At 35.7% G+C, this 19,978-nt stretch overlaps 1 protein-coding gene across 8 annotated transcripts in view; it reads right to left on the reverse strand.

The window, feature by feature from the left end:
* STAG1 (STAG1 cohesin complex component) overlaps positions 1–19,978 on the reverse strand; it is a 202,188-nt gene that overhangs the window by 109,884 nt on the left and 72,326 nt on the right. For all 8 annotated transcript variants that reach the window (XM_069791855.1, XM_069791854.1, XM_069791852.1 and 5 more), the window contains one exon: positions 17,122–17,218. In XM_069791855.1, coding sequence (XP_069647956.1) covers positions 17,122–17,218 — 97 coding nt within the window. The remainder of the gene's footprint in view (positions 1–17,121; positions 17,219–19,978) is intronic.

Raw genomic sequence — 19,978 nt, forward strand, 5'->3', positions numbered from 1 at the left:
TACACTAGAAATCACTCTTCATTAGTTCTGCTTCTCATGAAGTCACTTATTTAGAGTATATTAAAGACTAAAGCACTTACTGACCACGATCTGTGAAAAGACAATGCAAAAATTAGCTGAGCTGGCTCAAAAGCAATGCCTTTATCTTTCTCTCCTCATTTAAAAGCATGCAAGATAAGTGAAGTTCTCCTTTCACATTTTTCCTGCTTTGCTAGGAAAAAAATTTTTGTTCGCTCTTATCTGTTACCTCACTCCAATACCCTTTGTACTTTTTTGACTATCCAAACACATGTATGGAGGTTTTTCTTTGTCTAAGGAAATACGAAGAATTTGAGAAATCAAATGCAAAAAAATACATCATCTTTGTGCTTAGAAACTAAAGCAGAAATTAAGAAGTGCCAAACAAGATGCTCTGTGCACTCTTGATTTAGTCTCTGTGTGTCAACTTTGATGAGTCACCAACTTACGTGGTTATCTATTATTCTGTCTAGCTTCCTTAGCCACAGAAAATAGTACCATTTTGGAATCAAATAGGAGCTGTGTAGGTGAAGTTATTGTATCTCTGATGTGTGCAGCTCTTGCTACAGCCAATGAACTAAGTAAGGAAGTGAAGGAAGAAAGAGGATGGTCTTACAAGAGGAATTGATTAGGATGCTGCAGACTGCTATTTTCTTTCATTTCTGAGTTCCTGTAAGAGTCTGGATAATTTAAACTATTTCAAAGATGGTCCATAATGGCATATTCTCCATTTCCCAGGCATCTGCCTTGCAGTCTCATGGATGAGTTTACAGAAGTGCAGTGCACAAACAATTGTAACTGCATGTACACTGACTGTAACACCGTCCTTCGGGTATGTAAAAAACCCTAAACTTAAGAAAAAGGGGAAAAGCTTGAATTAGCCCTTCCTTACGGGAGAGGGTAAAGAAAAGGGCTTAGGCTAGAGTCCTGCTTTTTCCTTATTGCAAATATATAGATATTATACAAAATTAAGAACTTCAAGTTTCCATTCCATAAACTTTTCTTTAAGAAATCTTCTAGGTACTCCGAGCCTAGTCATTAAGCAATTTGAAGAGAAGGAGTAGGAAATCAATAACAGCTATGGTTTAAAACATGCAACATGTTATCTGAAAAAACCTCCCCACAAGGAGTGGCACAGATACTGTACCTGCTGTCTCAAAAGCTTTTTGTATCAATGACTCTGTGCCTGGATTAGCCATTTACAGAGCAGAGACAGGATCTTTACTTTATTTGCAAGGGGTTTACAAAGAAAAACTAGATTAAATCTTATAGAAAAAAGCCCTTGAGGAAAACTTTTATTTTTTTTAATTGAAACTTGGCTACTATGGAAGAATAAGAGGAAGCATCATATTAAAAGTGAAATTAGAACAACACAATGAATAGTTGCTCAACATGTTTTGGCATGGGTAAGAGAACAAGAGAGCATGTACTAGAGCCAAAAATCTGGCTAGAAGTCTGGATATGCTTGTAAAAAATATAATACAAGAGGGAACTGTCACCTCAGAACTGAGAAAACAAACTGCTGGAACACACACAGATCATAAGAAGTGTTGACAAGACAAATATAAGTGGGAATGTGGAAAAAGGAGCAGAAAACTGAGAAAGCTCAACATATAACTTGTTTCTCAGCAGTGGATGCCTAGGATTCACTAAGAAGTATTTGAGAACAAAATGTAAAAAAAGATATACCTATGTAAACCAGAAAGACAAAACTTTACGTAAGTGATAAAGCAGCAAGTACTGAGAAGAGTGCTGAAAAAAAAATAGTAATAAATAGCAGATGAAATACAAGAGGGAATGAAGAGTTTGAGTACATTATTTAACACAAAGATAGTGGCCTCAAGGGGAAAAATTAATCAAGTACCACTAAGGAAAAAGGAAAGAAGAAAAACACAGAGGAACATTGCAAGTAAGGCAGGGTTAATCTGGAAAATGGCTTAAATCCTTATTTACAATCTCCTCTCTGATTGTTTTGGATCCTCTACCTTACAAATTCTAACATCAGAATTAGTTGAAACGAAGTGTTTTGCTCAAATTAAAAATGGCCCTGTAAATACATCAAGTATTCTCATGCCACTAATAGTATTCTTTGTAGATCTCCAAATGCAAAACACCACTTATGCAGCTGAAGAATAAAGCAGCCACCTTACTACTCCTCTGGTTATGTCTTACAGCTTGTGGAAAAATCCTTAAAGTGGAAAAATACAAAGCAATACTTGGGTAAAATAAAATATTTTAACATAACCTACAGCTAATTTTTTTGGGTTTTTTTTTTGTTTTGTTTTGTTTTTTAAAGAACATTTCGTTTTCTCAGTATTTTGTAACAAATTGCTCAGAATGTTGGGGGGGGGTTTCTTCCTTATTTTTTTTTCCCCAGCTTTCAGCACTTTAGGCAATCTTTCCTTTTAAGGTTTCTCAGTGTTCCCTCTCCCCCCCATCAGTTTAAGAAGTCTGGAAGTCTTACTATCAGGATGTCTTTACTATAATATGCTGACATTTTTAAGTTTAACCATAATGCTGAATCTTCTGTACAGTACCCATTTTTTTGGCATACCTGCATTCTCAGCCATAACTCCATGTCAAAATAGACTGTCTAGCAATTGCTTTGTTGTCCTTCGCACACGAAATTTTCCTTGAAGCCCACGATAAAAACACTAAAGACTGTTATACTATGGATCAACTGCTTGATGAGAATATTAAAAAATTGCATTACATTTTTAATTTATGCCCTGTTCAGCAGTATATTCTGGCTCTATCATTCTGCACCACCTTAAAGCAGTCCCACAACATACTCATCAGATGAAATGAGTATACTGCTATTTTGGCTGTTGAAGCAAAGCTAAACCACTGGGATGTACACCTGTCTGCCTCTCTCTTCTGTTTCCTAAGCTCATCTATGTAGATGTGCCCCCACAGAACACATTCCTTTCTTGTAATTTTCAGAATTCGTAATTTCTTCCTTTTGCCTTATACTTTCCTGCATTTAAAGGCACAAGTTTACCTCTTCATCCTTCATTCAACTGTTACAGAAGTTTCAGTTTCCTCTTCTCCTTAAATTTTCCCTATTAATGAGATCTCATTCATGTAATTAATTTTTTTCTAGGATATTTAGTACTTTTTTGCTGTTATTACAGGCTGATAAGAACTAAAAAGAAATGCACTGAGGATTGCCCATTTTCAAAATGCCTACCACCTCACATTGTTTCCATGAGATCGAAGTCTCAAAATACCTACAGGTTAAATGCATTTGTCAAAATAGTGCAATGTCCCTCACTGTTTCTAATCAGAATGAACTGCAAGCTTTGCTCAACACAGGCAGAGAGGAACACTACCAGGGGGTGAGGAGTGCAGATGCTCGCCTTTCCCAAGAGCAGCTTGTTGCCTAGTCTTCCTTCAGAGCACTAGGAAACATTAGCCACTTAGATCACTTCTGTGTGTATTTCCCTGAAAGAAAGCTAGGGGATATTCATCTGTGCATGTTAAATCTAAATCTAAGCCCTGCAGTTTATCTCTAACTTGTCTTAGATCTTCACAGCTCAGTATTAAACCTGGTCCATAGTATTGGTCTTGATTTTATAACCTACCATAATTGGAGCAAAGCCAATGCAAGTAAGCTCAACTACTAATACTGTATGGTACAATAAATACACTTTATAATCGAAACAGTGTACTATACTAATATGCATTATATTATAGTGTACTATACTAATATTACTCTAGTACACAGTTGAAATCAATTAACTTAGAGTATGTTAAAATTCTTCTTACCTTCCCCAACCTGTGATTACTTTTTCACCCTAAAATGTATTAAACACCTCTGTAATCACTGAGTTAAGTGCACTAAGCTGTCATTCATGCACAAAACCACTGTCAAAACTAAACCCAACTTTAATTTTATATCCCAATTAAGGAGGTAAAAGAAATAATTATGGCATTACATACATAATATGCAAAGTAGCAGTACAAAGTAATCACTGGCCAAAGTATCAGACAACCAGAGCAATAAAGTAATATACCGAGTTAAACTAACTGACAATTGTTATAGGCCACCATGTCTTTCTCAAGACCAAACTGCTTATATCCAACAGCTATGACTCTACTCTGATAACACCTTGTGAACTGCTGAACCCAGCCACTGCCCCTTACCAGCAAACTGTTTACATCAAGGCCTCATTTGAATGCAGATATCTCAGAAACTTAGGGTAGAAGTTAGTTGTAATAGCTGAGTTAGCAGGTAAGAACCATGGGACCTATGATTAAGTCATAAATACCATATGAATGTAGTTTCACTCTTTGATCTTCATTGATGCATTTTTAATACAAAGAAATAACTGGAATGAAATGAAAGAGTGGCAAAAAGCAGGTCATGAGAAGTCTCTACAAAATTCCATGTGGAACAGAGAAGATGTATATGGAACAATTTGTTATGTCTCAAAAAAAATCCCAAGTAAGTAGCCCACGAACTACCAGAGAGCTAAATAAAGTGATTTTTCCACACAGCACATAACTGAAGTATAAATCTACTGTTACAGGCTACCATGGAAACCAGAAAAAAAAAAAAAAAAAAGGTTGAAAATCAGGTATCAAACAAATCTGAGAGTGAGAACATCCTTCACTGCTATTAGACAAAAATGGTTTGCAAGTGCTTATAATGGGCCTGGACAGGCACCTTTGCTGTTTGCAACATTCTTCTGTAAGCAGCTACAAGTGGACCAGACAGACAGGACATACAGACTGTTTAAATATCTTTAGAGCTCAAGTGTACTCTCCCACCACAAAAAAGAAAAAACAAAAAGTCTCTGTTTGACATAAGTAACTCCAAATGTACACATCATAAATTAAACTCTAAGCCATGGATTTAGTTATAAATTGTCAAAAAATATATTGAATAGTGAGACATCATATGATATAAGGGAGAATAAGCTGTACCAGTACAACACCAGTAAATCAAATTTCTGCATCAACCACAAGCCTTCCCTATCTTGAAGCTAGCCCCAGAAGACTGGAGTCTCCAGGAAAAAAAAAAAAAAAATTACATTAATAACAGATCTTGAGAACAAAAAGCAAACTAACTCAGCCAGGTTATCTGCATCATTATCATTAAGATTAAGCCTTTGTAATTCAGATAAAGAATTCAAGATCATTTGAATCTCTTATGATTCCTTTGTTAATCAGGACTTAAAATTCCAATCTGTTCCTAAAATACCCACAAGTGGCACCAGGAATTGACTGGCATGTATTTTCTTCTGTATATTAATGGAAAGGATTACATCTTCTGGAAGCAAATTCAGTGGTGATTGGTTGAAAAAGACTGTTCAACAGCTGCTTGGAAAATTACACATCAAAGTGCTGCCGATCCATAAACTCGATCTTCTCACAATTCAGAGCAAAAAGCTACTCTGTCACTGGTCACTTACTCAACTCGCCATATAATAAAGCAAGATATGAAAACAAACGTATCTCTTTCCTCTGAACCTGAAAAGAATGTGGTTTGCTGATATTGTAACAATGGTGCATACTAGGATGATATGATTTCTAGTCAGGCATAATAGTTGAATTTTACTTTTCTGCTTTCTTTAAAAGCAAATACATTAGTGTATGTGATTCTCTACTTTGAACTGCAAAAACCAGTGAAGATTTTTGTTTTGTTAGGCCATAGTTTTAGAATAACCACCTCACTGCAGATCAGAAGTAACTTGTCTTCAAAGGCTCTAAAAGAATTTTAATGTTATCCACTATATTCCCCACTGATGCTTGCTTCACAAGAACTGAGAATCTTCAGCTGGCTCTAAACTGTAAGTAAAACCAAGACTTGGGGTTAAGAGTAGAAAGGTCACTAAGCAACTTGACTGGCCCACCAACTGTTGTCATTTCCATTCACCTACAGTTTCAGAATCCCAAACTGACACAGGTCACAGGATCAGAGAGGCTGATTTACAGTTGCAGTTAGGATGGCATGGCATTCAATGCCTCTTTCGGTTATCAAAAAAGTCTGAAGGGAATACTTTGAGGACTCAGCTTCACAAAACGAAAGTTGTGTGAGCAATATCCTTGGCACCAAAGGAGCTCCCTACAAATACACTGTCATACACACAGCCACTTAGTACAGTATGAATTCAATGGGACACACATATGCTTTAGCTGTCAAGATTCTCTATTTCTTTCACTTCATAACTTTGGAAAGAAAAAGAGGACTCGATAAATCCAGCTCTAACTAGAAGAAATTACTCATGTTCTTATGGGGATCCATGGAAATATACCTGACCTCACCTGGTGTGTTAAATTTTGCATTTTTTAGTCTTCTCCACCTTAAGGAAAAAACTAGCTGTCCACTGGTGAGAACACAGGAGTAACACCAATATTTTGTTAATCTTAAAAGATGCTCTTTTCTTGAAATGCATCTGCCTCATCTTCATCAATGAAAAAAAAAGTCACTTTGAATGGCTAATTAAACTGACTTGAAGAATATAAGATGAATATCAAAACAGGGGGCAAAAATGGTTTGAACAACAACTGAGTAGAAAATTGCCATGCATTTATGTCACCACAAATTGAAATTCCATTACAACCACCTAATCCACAAAACTATTTTCTGCTAAACTATTTGGGAAAAAAGGTATTTATTTCCATCAAATATATATATAATCTCCTGTTATAGTTCTCAATTTAATAAATATAATGCTACTTAGCAGCACTGCTAGGTCCCTCTGAAATGTCCTTATTATACAATCACATAATTAAAGTCACTTGCATGATATTCCATTTCTCTATATAAACCACACGATGTACTTATTAATCAGCTGTGGTCTCCCAAAATGAAAATTTAGTCCTTCCTTTGAACAGTTGGCCATATATCATTTTCTCAACAGCTTTTATGCAGAACTGCTTTACCACATTACTTTGTTCTTATGTTTAAGAGATGCCAGTACACTGCAACAATATGGCTTTCTTTTAGAGAGAATGCAGTATCTTCCATTTTCTTGTAGATATCTTATTTAATTAATTAATTTTACTGTTATCCACCTTCCTGGACTCTAAAGTATTATTCCCACCTCTGCTCCCAGAGGCAAATTAAACCTCTGTAGAACTGTTCTCTCTGGAAGAAAAATTGTCTTTAATAAAGGTTGCGTACTCTTGCCGGTACTTCAACGATTTTATTCCTAAATTGTTTCTAAGTCTAGGAGTGTGACCTGACCAGGTTTCGATTCTCAATTCATTAGCTTATTTCAGGATCTCCTTTTGGAGATTTGTGATAATACTTCCAAAACAATTTTTAGGACATCAGTATATTAGCTTTTTTTGTTGTTGGGGGGGTTGGGAGGGGTTGGCGGGTAGAAGGACTGGTTCTGTATCTGGTTCTGCATCTGGGTGACAGAGAAACTTTTGGTAAGAGGGGCTCTGTAGTTAACCCATTTACAGCCCTGCATAGTTGTGTAAACAGAAGCTCAATTCAATCTTTAAAATAAAACTGTAATTTGATTGAGCTGCAGCATGTAAGTTACAAAGACATTCACAACTTCCCTTAAAAATGCTTGAGAGAGAATTTGCTGCATTTCAAGTAAATCTGTGCAAACTCTTAATGGCCTTGTGTTCAAGTATGGACCTCCATTTCTCATACACCACATCTCCTGTGATCATTTATGTATTTAGTATCCTTTTGCTTGAGATCCCTATCCATCATTATCTGTGGTAAGAAATGATAGAAAATAAATCATTTAGTCTTTCTGAAACTTCCAGTATTCATTAACTTCTCTTTCTATACATTAATAATCCAAGCAGATAATTAATTTTTAGGTAGGTATCTTATTTCCAACAGTTTTAAAGAACTTCTTGCTATTCGGTTTTACTAAATTTCAAGAACAATCAATTCATAATGCCAACAATTCTCTTGAAATCACTGTCATTTTTTGTTTATGTCTTATAAATTTCTCACCACTACCTCTTATCACAGAGCTACCTGTATTACTTCGTGGTTCAATTCATATAGTTGGCTAAATATACCTTGATCCAGAAGTCTGTGCTGGGAATAAGCAAGGTCAAAAGGAAATGTATTCTTAACGTAAATTAGATCTGAAGTAAAACTTGTTTTAGTGGTTTAATCCTTGAAAAACTGGGGATCTCATAATTTCTAGAGTCTAAAAAAAAAAAAAAAAAGGTTATTTCAACTAACAACATTATTGGCTGTATCTATGTAGTTAAAGATTATCTACAAAAAGTTTTCATTCCCAAAAGTTGCTAAAAATATTTCTAGGCTCTTTTCCCATTATCACAGTTTCCTAAGTCACAACAACTTATACGTTATCCAGAACACTTATTTCAATAACAATGAAATAAACAAATAAACAGTAGAGATTGTGGTAAATCTGACAAACTACATTACAGGTATTTCAAAAGATGATGTTATGACTTTGTAGAAGCCTACTTCCACAACAGATGGTGCCTATTAAACTCCACAGACTACTGCTGAGAGAAAAGGCTTTCTAATCAGCCAAAGGTGTTTTAAACTCATAACTCCTGCGTTCATCCCTTTACGAAATCAGGCAGTTGTGAACTGAAAAATCAGGATCCAATGCTACAGGTGGAGAGCAAAAGTACCAGTTGTTCTAAGCTGAAATGTAAGCTAATGGTGCTAACTGAAAGAAGCGCGAAACTCTCCACTACTCACTTCTCAGTTGATGACAGTTATCCAATAACTGGGTTCAGCTTTGCTGGGGGTTATCAGCTCCCTGTTTAAACAAGGGTACAGAGACTGCTGGCAAGGGAGCTCCTCACTGTTCCTGCAAGGTCCAATAATAGTTTTGTATGACTCCCTTTACCACCCTTCTAGGTACCCAAAAACATTCCACCATGCTTCTTGCTCGTTGCAAATAAGGAAAAGATGACAGTGTGGAGATAAAGGCCATTTGCACCCGTCTTCCCTGTGATAGGTTTCACCCTAGCAGTGCCAGAAAATGCCATAACTTCCAGTTAAAAGGAGGTGAAAAATTGTAAGGCTCAGCTGGTCATGGTTTAGGTTACAGATGCCCGAGGCAATATGATCAGATTAATATAAATAGGGAACGAAGTAAGTGGTAGTGGAATGTGAGCAGGATTGTAGCTGTTTAAGAGCCCACTTCTTCTATTTCCAAATTTAGATGTATCTTCTTTGAAACCCAAGCTGCTCTTTTTCTTCTATATCCAGCTACTGTTGAATGTTTGCAGATTAAGAGAATATTGGATTTGTTTTAACCACTTTCTTTCTGCCAGAGAATAAGGCTTTTTCATTAGGATGTAGACCTTTTTAATCATCCCTGTTTTTTTCTCTTCAAAAGTAATTACCGCAGTGTGTACTAGCATTGCACTTAATAAATCGATGGCTTCCTTAATGCAAAAGGGAGAGAATTGTGATTACAGTGTAGGCCGAGAGAAATGCCATTTTTGGAATTTAATTCCTACCCTTGGTCTAGACTCAACCTTCAGCAGAATTCACATCTTTGGAAACACTTGAGACTTGAGGATCCTTCCTATTTCTAATCCAGTAAGAAAGTGCTAAGATCTAGTGGTATTTGATTGCTTTTCATAATTAGTTCCTGTCTTCACAGAAAGTACGATCTATGTCATCTAAGAAAAATCCAGCAATGCATCTAACGCATAGGTAGAGACAAACTCATGTACCAGCATAATTTGCTCACAAGTCTTAGAACAATACTGTCAAAAAAAATCAAACTAATGCTTTTTCTTATTTGCTTAGTACAGAGATGTCCCTCCTTTAACAAATTTGTATTATACAGAAAACAAACTAAGCATAAAGAGGAAACGACACAGATCTGTGTCTAGTAGACAGCAACTATTCTGAATTACTAACATCAAGAGGTATTTATTGCTAGTCTTTTAAAAAGTTGTAGCATTAAAGCATACTTCTCAAATAGTAACTTTGTATTCACAGGAGTATTACCATTTTCCAGATCGATATGTATGTCATTAAATGAATATAGTGGAAAACAAGCAGTAATACTTGAAAGCCTTACACAATTTATCTCCAATGAGCAGTGCCAAAAATAATTTTACAAGCTATGAATTTACTAAGTAGTACACAGGAGTAGAACGTAGACTTTGTTCCATGCTTACAAGGAGTGCTTTGATTTTCAGCTGAGATCTGAACATATTATACAGAACTGGCAGTGCAGAACTTGCTCTTAGACTATCATTTCAAAGGTAATTTGTCTTTCCTTACATCATACATTTGCTCTAAAATATTCTAGTATCGCAAGTTCTGTCAATTAATTATTTGAAAGTTTATATTAATTCATATTAATAAATTAGTTAATAGCTGATTTTAAGCCAGTTTATTTTTGATCTGCTGTTGTACATGAAACATGAATAGTTCAATATATTCAGGCAGTAAGTAATAAAGACAAATATGTTTGGTTTAAATTACTGTCGCTCCTGTTACCAATTCATAGGGTGAAATCTTGGACTGAAGTCAGACCTCAACACCACAGATATTTCATTCAGATTTTGAAACCACAGATCAGTATGCCCTTCATTCATGTCTCCTGTACTGAAAGGTCAGCAAGTTCCTGAATTTTTTTTCCCACTAGTTTTTGGAAGTAGTAGGATGCACCTTTTGGGAAAAAGATGCCATTAGTTTACAAGTGTCTACAAAATGTGATGTACTACTACAAATCTTTTTTACACTTTCAGATCTGATTTTTTTTTTTTTCAAGGCTTCCCATCTCCAGAAGGCTTAGGGAGATGCAAAGCTTAAAAGAACCAAAAAAAAAAAAACTTTGTACCTATTTTTCCCATAGCCAAATAAACTTCGAAGAGCTAAAGAATAGAAAAAAAAATAGTAATGAAGAACGAGCACATGAGATGAAAAGTACAGATACCATTCAGCAGCAAACAGGAAGAAACAGTGAAAACCTTTTTGGTTTAAAAAGAGTACATAAAATGAAAATAAAGCTTTAGCTTCAAGAATGTCAACAAATATCAACCATTTGTATTTCACAAAAAATTTATTTCGATGTAACCATATTAATTGTCAAGTGTTTGATATGAACCTTTTAACCTTACCTATCTTCATTTAAAGAACGGAACTGATGAAACATATAATGCATGTCTGGTAATCTGATTTATCTTCCACCCAAGCCAGTTAATAATTTGCATCTTATTTTCAGTTTGAATTTTATAGGCTTTCACTTCAAGATAAACACACTGTAAAAATGACCTCAAGACTCAGAAACAAGAAGTAGAAAGTTCAGATCTGGTTTATCTACACCACACATGAAATTAAAATTAAGTCATTTTCATCTTTCAGTCTTACCTTACTATTTTTGAATGTGGTTAACAGCATGTTTTTAACTGCATCATATAGTTATTAGAGGTGTATTTATTTCTGTATACTATGCATACAAAATATTTCATAAATGCTTGACATTACTATGACTTAAATCATGTATGAGTAAGTATAAATTTTTTTTTATGTGTATTCATCCTTTACTTTGCAACTTCTTCCTTATACTCGCACACTAAAGAGATTTCGTTGAAGAAACTGTGCAAAACCATACTTTATATCCTTAATAAAAATACAGGCCCCAATGCAATGAATAGCATTATTTTCTAATTTGTTCAAAATACTAAACATTTATGATATCAACTTCTTATTAATAAATGAATGACTGAAGATATAAAGCCTTTTAACACATGCCAAAGTCAGCAACATTCCTCACGAAAAATCTGCAGTTCCGTATGAAACAACCATTTGCAGGAAATTATATTTATCAAGCAGTCTTCTTTCCATGCTCAATAACATCCATCTGTATAGAGCAATATTATTCCATGGATCACAAAACAAAACTGCATAGAAATAAATGACAAAAGACTAATTTCTTTTTAAACCATTAGTCTACTTACAATGTTATATCCCCTATTAAAATATTATTAATAAGAGTAAATAACACTATTTCCTGGCTAATTTGCTTTCTGAAATCCTGTCCAACAGCAAAGCAAGCAGTTGCTTGTTCATTTCTGTTGCCAGACCATCCAATGGCCACTTTACAGTGCTTTTTCCTGGTTTTAGCCTTCAATCTCCTTCAGCAAAACAGAAATCTATTAGCTTGCCCTTAATTAAGGGCATAGAACATTAATAAAAATCAAAATGAGCATGCATCCTGCATTCAAACAAGCTAATTCATTACTACAATATGTAAGGAACAACTAGAGATTCAAGGCTCAAGCTGGAAGAGAGTGTGGATCCCCAAGTGCCTGATTCACAAGGAAAAATTCCACAAAGATGTCCTGCTTTAAGCATTGGGCATAAAGTTCATACACAGATTCCTGCTTACTCACAATTGAAAAAACCCAACCCTAGACACCAGCAGTCAAAGTTGACAGGTGGCAGTTTGAACATTTGTTCATTAACATTTGATTCCACACAAGAACCTAAAGAGAAGATTTTTGAGGGGAATAATAAGATACAAGAAACACCATATAAAAGAAATTCACCTGCTTCCTTCACCAGCTACTCCTAACAACAACTTCAGTGTGCCATATCACAAAAATACTTAAATGGAGAGCCCCTTGCAAGCCAGAGAAGGCTACAACACTGCTAAGAATTTAACAGTAAGGGAGTTTCACCAGTTTTGTTCCATCAGTAACTGGTGTCTCAGAGCTGTCTGACAGAGAGATGTAAGGCTAGCAGGGGAAGCAGTGCTCAAACCACTTCTGAAAATCTGCTTAATAATTTACAGGCTTGTGGCTTACCTATCAGAAAATAAATGAGAGGGAAGGAGAGGGATGGGAGAAAAGGAATGGGAATAATTTCACTATATACTTGAAAGCCGTCAAGTAGTTCCCAACTATGTGAGAGACCTTTCTCCCCTGCAAAAGAAAGCTTTTTGTCTTACATGGACTTGATGGGTTGGTTTGTCCTTCACAGCTTAAGAGGCTGTTTCAACCACTAATTGCATCTGGTTAGGGAAAAAAAAAAAAAATTAATTCCACAAGCATGGCTCTGCGCCTTTAAAATGTAGAAAGGTCAGAGTGCTTGTGGGGTTTTCTGTTTGTTTTATATCAATAACAGAAGGCAAAAGCAGACAGCAATGCAGATACCCAAGTCAGCTCTAAATCCATGGAGCTCCAGAAATGGAAACAGCCTGGTTGTCATAGCAACAGAGCATGATACCTGAGCTAATTACTCAGTCTGAGAGGCAGAGCTAATTAGCCCAGATGCAGCATCACACTGACACAGTTATAATCCTTCTGGGACCTGGGCACACATATTGCTGATTAGACATTTCAGCTTGCTTGCAACTAGCTCAAAGATCTCAGAATACTATGCTGTGCTTTACATAAGTGTTCAAAAAAAAGAAAAGAAAAAAAGGAAAAAAGCAAAAATATGTTCCTACAAAGAAGAAAGCAATGGAAAAGAGCTCTCAAAAAACCCCAGAAAACTCTCAACACTGATCTGCAACTCTTCTGCAAGAGAGGAGGAGGATGCCTGTATCCACAATGCTACAGACCAAACTACAACATTTGAAATGTGAATCTCAGTAGTATGGATACGCTACTACCCCCAGCCAAGTGAAAGTTATTTCAAAAATCGGTTTATCATTATGACAACCTAAATTCAAAAAGTTCCCTGTTATCTAAAAATGCAAGACCCTAAATTAAGTTCCTGACAGAGAAGTAAGAAGGCAAATACAACACCACCTGCTTTACAGATTGTGAATACTGTGGAAAATAAATACCTACTACCAACAAACCAACCTATTTTTTTTCCAAGGACTGGAAACAGCATTTATTTGCTGTTTTTCCAGGAAGAAAAAGTATTTGAAAACTAACTTTTTCATCTTTCTAAGGTACTATCTGATACAAGATCCTTCCTCTAGAAGAAGCAATGCATTTTTTAAAAGTAGGAAACTAAAAGTGAATAGGTGAATTTATCAGTCCTTGTTAACCACTTTTCTGTCACAGAAATACAATGTACTATCATGGAGAAGACTACACAGGCAAACTGTGAAAGATAGGGATTTTTGTTGGTATTCTTGAAGAAAAAAACAGCAAGATAAAGGAAAAATTCTTTAAGAAACTATTTTCACTTCTTTGTAAACAAAATCAGCAGAGGCAACAAATGTGCAGATTGAACAGGCAAACTAGTGGAAAGATGGCATGAATAGTGATTTTTAACTCTCGTGCAAATCTAGTTGTTGAATTGAGATGCTTTTGGTAGTTCAATAGGACAAACTTCTAATTTATACCAAATGATCCTTTAAAAACCCAGAAAGATTACTGAAGTCATGCTAAAACCAAATCTCTCATGTTTTAAGGGACATTACCGTATGAACCAGAACACATTCTATAGAAAGTAACTGATTAAATAGATACCCAGAAGAGTTGACAAAGGACAGACGTGCTTGAATATTTGGTTTATATTTATTCAATTTTAAGTTGCACAGATCTTTAAAGTTCACCTGAAAAATTTGTTAATTTTACAATTTTTTAATATCAATAATTTAGATAACATGCCTGCTTATTCATATTTACAAGAGACCACTTCTCATTTCAGGAACATCTCTAAGCAAAGCTGGAGGATGCCAAGAGGTTCATTCAAGCGTATGCACTGCCCAAGAGAATGGGATAAATATATAAAAATCAATGTTTCTCTAAACAGAAAGATATTTTTGTCAGGGTCAATACTGTTGCTAAATAAAACAGTTTGGTGCCTAAATTATTTCCAATTTAAGTCAGAAAATAGGTACACACTCTTCACCTGCTTAAAACTTTTGAAAGAAAAGTTAAGCTAAGTGTATTTTACATATAGTTAGATATCAAATAATTCTAAGCACTGTTAAAATGGTAGATTTATAAACCTAGCACCACTTTCAAAGCTTCCTGAGGAACCTCCTCCCAAGCTAGTTGTCCTCCTCCCTTCCAAGTTAATGATCACAAAGTTAGATATATTATCAGTAAGCATTTAGATCCAACATTGGGAAAGAAGGCCAGAGAATCCGAGACAGTGTTAGTGGAGCAAACTGAAAAGAAGAAAATTAAGGAACATTGAGGAAGATAAAGCAGCCATTGACATTCATGAGGAGCTGTTATTTATCAGAAATGGAAACAAACAAGAATGTCAACAAAATCTTTAAAGGGAAATAAAAATGTCCTAATAGAGCATATAATCTTCCCATGAAAAAGAAACTTGGTCTTACTCACAAAATACAAAACATCCCCAGATTTCCATACCCCATTTCCATTAAGGACAGTTTAGTATGCATTTTACCCTAAGTGGACTATCAATAAAATCCACTCTCAAGTTTTTAATGATTCTAGAAAACAGGCATGTTACTGGAAATTGGAAAGAACAGAACTGTCTGCCAGGATTTTAACCCTGTTTTACAGCTGTTACTGTACTCACTGCAAAAATTCCACCACAGAAATAAATCCCCCCACACTATAAACTCAGGGGATAAGTCATTTGTGCTTCCTTCCTCCTATCATTGCTGTTCAGGACCAGAAGGCTACTAAAGCACGAGACATCCCTGAGGGTACAAAGCAGAGTACTGAAAATGGATAGAAACTCACCTTTTAAAATAATTAAAAAAAAAAAAAGTAAATCACATCAGCCACTTGAAGCGCTGCTGCTTCACAGCCAATAACAGAAAGCTTTTCTGGGAAGCAATTGCTTCAGCAGCATATGGCTGACAGCGGGCATTCAGCCTGCATCAGTCAGTAACAAGAGGTTTAAAAAATACAAATCTTCTGAAATTATAAGACTGCTACTTTCTCTAACAAGGAGAATGAAAGGAAGTAGAAATTAGAGAGCAGCAGGGGAATGAAGATATTTATGACATGCCTCCACCAAAAGCTTGCATCAACAAGAATAAAAACATATGGCCAAGGATCCCTTTGGTTTAATGCAGCCCAATTCTTAGAAAGAAGCTTGTGGGTTGGTTTTTTTCACATACACCTTTAGAAGAGTGTTAAAAAAAAAGCAAACAGAACACAACTACTTTCACATAAGCTGCCAAATAAATCTGAAAAATATTTTAGGGAATCTGTGTGAACAGTACAGACATTGACACAGGCCAGTGATCTAAACCCTAATAAGCTTCAGCCCTTTCACAGAATGCTTCCAGAGCTTCAGTCTTTCATGTCATCCACAAAATAAGTTTATTTCCTTAAGCTATGAAAAAGGGTTGCTGAAGCTGCTGACAGCTCACATTTCTCTGGTGCTGTACTTGGGACTTCACCTTACACTTAAGAAGGAAGAAAAGGGACTTCTACCCAGATCATCTGATGTCTAAAGGTATATTCCCATATCAGTTACAAAATGAAGAATTTCTGAATTGTGGGTTATTTTCAACTCTACTCAAAGCAAATTATAGGAAGCATCAGGAAACAGTAAATTGCTTGGTTCTGGGTGCTACTGAGAAAGCAGAGCTCTATCATTCTCTCTTTTCAAGGCTGAGTTAACTGAAAGATGACAACACATGAAAAATTCATTAGAAGGTACAGTGTGGCAACAGAATGCTAGAAAGACTGACTGCCACATGCCTGGTAATGGAGACTGCTTAAACAGGATATAAAAGGCAGGCCACTTGATGCTGACTTGATAAAGTGTTACAGAGGAAGAAATAAGATTGGTGCTTCATCCAGAAGAAATCTTTCTTGCTAATCAAAGTCAACTGAAGCCTGATCCCTTCCTCTTCAGATTAAAAACCCATCATTTTCCTAGAAAGAAAGAAAAAATAGCAAAGTTAGGGTATAGCTACACCTACTAATTCTTGTAATAAAAAGGGGAAGGAACAGAAAGGGGAAGTAAAGATACGCCTACCTTGATTAACAGATCTTTTGTGTCCTTTTGCTGATGAATAGAGTGCCTCTGTGAGGATTTGTGCACTTTAGGATGATGACAGGAAAGTGAGAAAAAGAAAGCGTAGGCCCTCGACAAACAAGCTTTAAATAAAATTATTCTTGAATGTAGACAATATTTCTATATAAACCATACATATGAGGAGTACCAATCCATGTGTCTCCCACATCTTTACCAGCAGTTGCACTAATACACGTTTGTATGACTGTCAGATTTATTCTATACAACTTGTTTCCAACGTTCTGTACCTCGACATCCTGAACACTGGATAAAGAAGTTGATTAAATCCAGAAGTGCTATGTCCCTGTCTTGTTTATATGATTCAATCCAGTCGTCCACCACAGACTGTCAAGAAAAAAAGAATACTTATCAGAGACTCTTAAAAAGTGTTTTATTAAAGGCAAATGACTTATTCTTTTCAGAATATAATTTTATAACTGAGCATTTATTTTGCATAATTATACATGTGTACAAATTCAGAAATCTATACACCTTCTCTCAGGGTGGAGACAGAACAAATATTGTTGGAGAACAGAACTCTATGGATCGTTTCCTGGTATTATAAATGTATAAACACAAATTCAAATTGAAATTACTGTAATTCCTCAAAACTCTACTTACAGTATTTATCCAGTTTTGAAATTGTGTTGAAAAAACAAACACTGTGATTCCATTCAGAATGACCAACATATATTCCCAGAAAACTGATGAGTAGAAACACTTTGGGATAAAAACGATTTATATTGCATAGTGAACATCTCAGAATTTATAAAGGCCAAAGTAGTGTATCAGTCATTCAGAAACACTGTACATAGTTCAGGAAGACAGAATGCAATGAGGAGTACTTGGTAAATAAAAATAATACACAGAAGTTGGTCTTACAGTGTTTGGGAGTCAATAAGCCACCTGAATCACAGTATATGAAGCCGAGTCACAGTTTCAAACTGCACTCAGAACTATAAGTAGCCAGGAGATATTTTTGTAATCACTGATACACAGGCATAGCACACAGTCATTATTATGAATAATATCAGGGAGGAGGACAGAAAGCATACAGGTGTCAAAAACGTTTGTCATTGGTCATACATTAATCTCCAGGGACAGAAAATGTGCCTCAGTAGCTTGATAAGAAAGGGCACTAAATGAATTTTGCCAATCAAAATGAAAGTGCAATCACAGCATCAGAAAGAGTTAATGGCAGATATACATCAGCTGAAAGGAAATGTGGCAAAGCCTATAGCTGCTTCCCATACAGATACTTTACCCTACAGTTCTGCCTACAGAAACCTATCAGAGCTGCGCAGATCCACAACTTTTAAAACTCCAGATGTAGGTAAAATGAAGCAATGAGGACAAAGCAAACAAAAGAACTATGTAAAAGTTTAAAAACTCTTCTAGAAAAGCAAGAGGGTTGTGTGAGGTCCTTCTTCAGCCTGCTTCATGCTTAAGGAAGACAAGTATGGCTTCCTTTCATGTCACTAAAATACAGTATTCCAAGTTCCTCAGTTACATAAACGTTGAAGGTAAGGAATTATGTATATTTAATGTAACCAAATACTATGTTTTACTTATTTTATTACTACGTTTGACTTATTTTATGAGGAAAAAAAAGAAATCTTTACTGTTCCATACATGTGGCAGCATTCATTAAGAGAAGCCTGATTATGCTATCAGAACGCACCTTGCAAATGGATTATTTTATCTTGGAGAGTTCAGGTTTACAATGAATTTCTATAAAATTAATTAAAAAAATCCTAAATAGACACACACACCACCACCAATATCCCCATGCAGCCGTGATGAAAATGAATTAACAGAAAAGACAAAATCCAAACAATTCAACCTCTTAAAAAATTTGGCCTCTTGCTAAACTAGTAGATATAAGGATAGGATCTTGAAAAATCCCTCTGCAGTTTCTAGCTTATCCAAGTGCAAACTCCCCTGATCACCAGTGGGACCTTAGCAAATGTATAAGAAAAGGGAAGCAGCAAAACAGTTGTGTATGTACTAGAGACATACACAACTCTGAACTGAGCCAAAACACTCCATGTTTAACACAGATCCCTATACTTGTTCTTAACCCAAGACAGGATGAGACTTACCAGTATTACCATGTTATTCAACAATCGGCAAACTGAATGCTGAATGCTAGGAGACTAAATTTTTACAGGTTTTGTCTACTAATACACACACACATGCATGCCCAGTAGGAGAAGCAATCTTAGGAAGAGGTCCATCTGTTACTTAGGCGAAATGAAAAAGGAAGTCTTGGCCTCTAATTAATCTTAACACAAGTTGAGGAAAAATGAAGCAGCAGCACAAAACCAGTTACCTAGAATGCTTCACTGTTATTTCATAATGAATTTAGACCTGTTCCTGTAAGTATCAATCATTTCAACTAATCAGCAGAATTCTCCAAGGCCTATAAAAATCAAAGGTAGCCAAATGTAAAAATTATTTACTAAACCAAATATTGACAAAACTTAATGACCAGACTGCTGGTGTACTACCAACTTAAAAGATTTGTTTGAACAGCTGTATTACTGTAGATATGAGAACAACATGCACTTGCCAGCAGCTATTTTTTTCACTGAAGAAAATAGCAGCTGTGCTGGGTCAGACCACAGGTTCACCTGCACAACAGGGCTTATAGATATAGGGAAAAGCGTAAGAACAGGGCAAGAATACACTGATACTTCCAAGTTACTCTCCCAGACCCTTAAGACCCTAGCATATTTCTTCTCTCATGAATGTGTCTGCCTAAACCAGAAAGTTTTATACCTACATCACCTTGCAGTAGTGTTTCTCAAGGGTTAATTATTCACTGCAAAAAAAAGAATAATTGTGTTGTTTTAAACTTGCCAATTGCTAGATCTATTTGATGTGACCTAACTCTTATGGAAGATGAGGAAACAAACTTCAAACCCCTATTTGTATTTTCCATGCTTCTGTCTGGTCACCTTCTTTCAGGTAGAATAAACCTACTCTGTGCCATGTGGCTTGCACAGAAATACTTCCATGTCTTTATCTTTGCTCACTCTTGTCACACATCTCTTACTGGTTTCTGAAGTCTACTATATTCTTCCCTGAGCCTGAGAAATCTCA

This window comes from Haliaeetus albicilla, chromosome 9 (assembly GCF_947461875.1).
Source record: "Haliaeetus albicilla chromosome 9, bHalAlb1.1, whole genome shotgun sequence".
Classification (NCBI taxonomy): Eukaryota; Metazoa; Chordata; class Aves; order Accipitriformes; family Accipitridae; genus Haliaeetus; species Haliaeetus albicilla.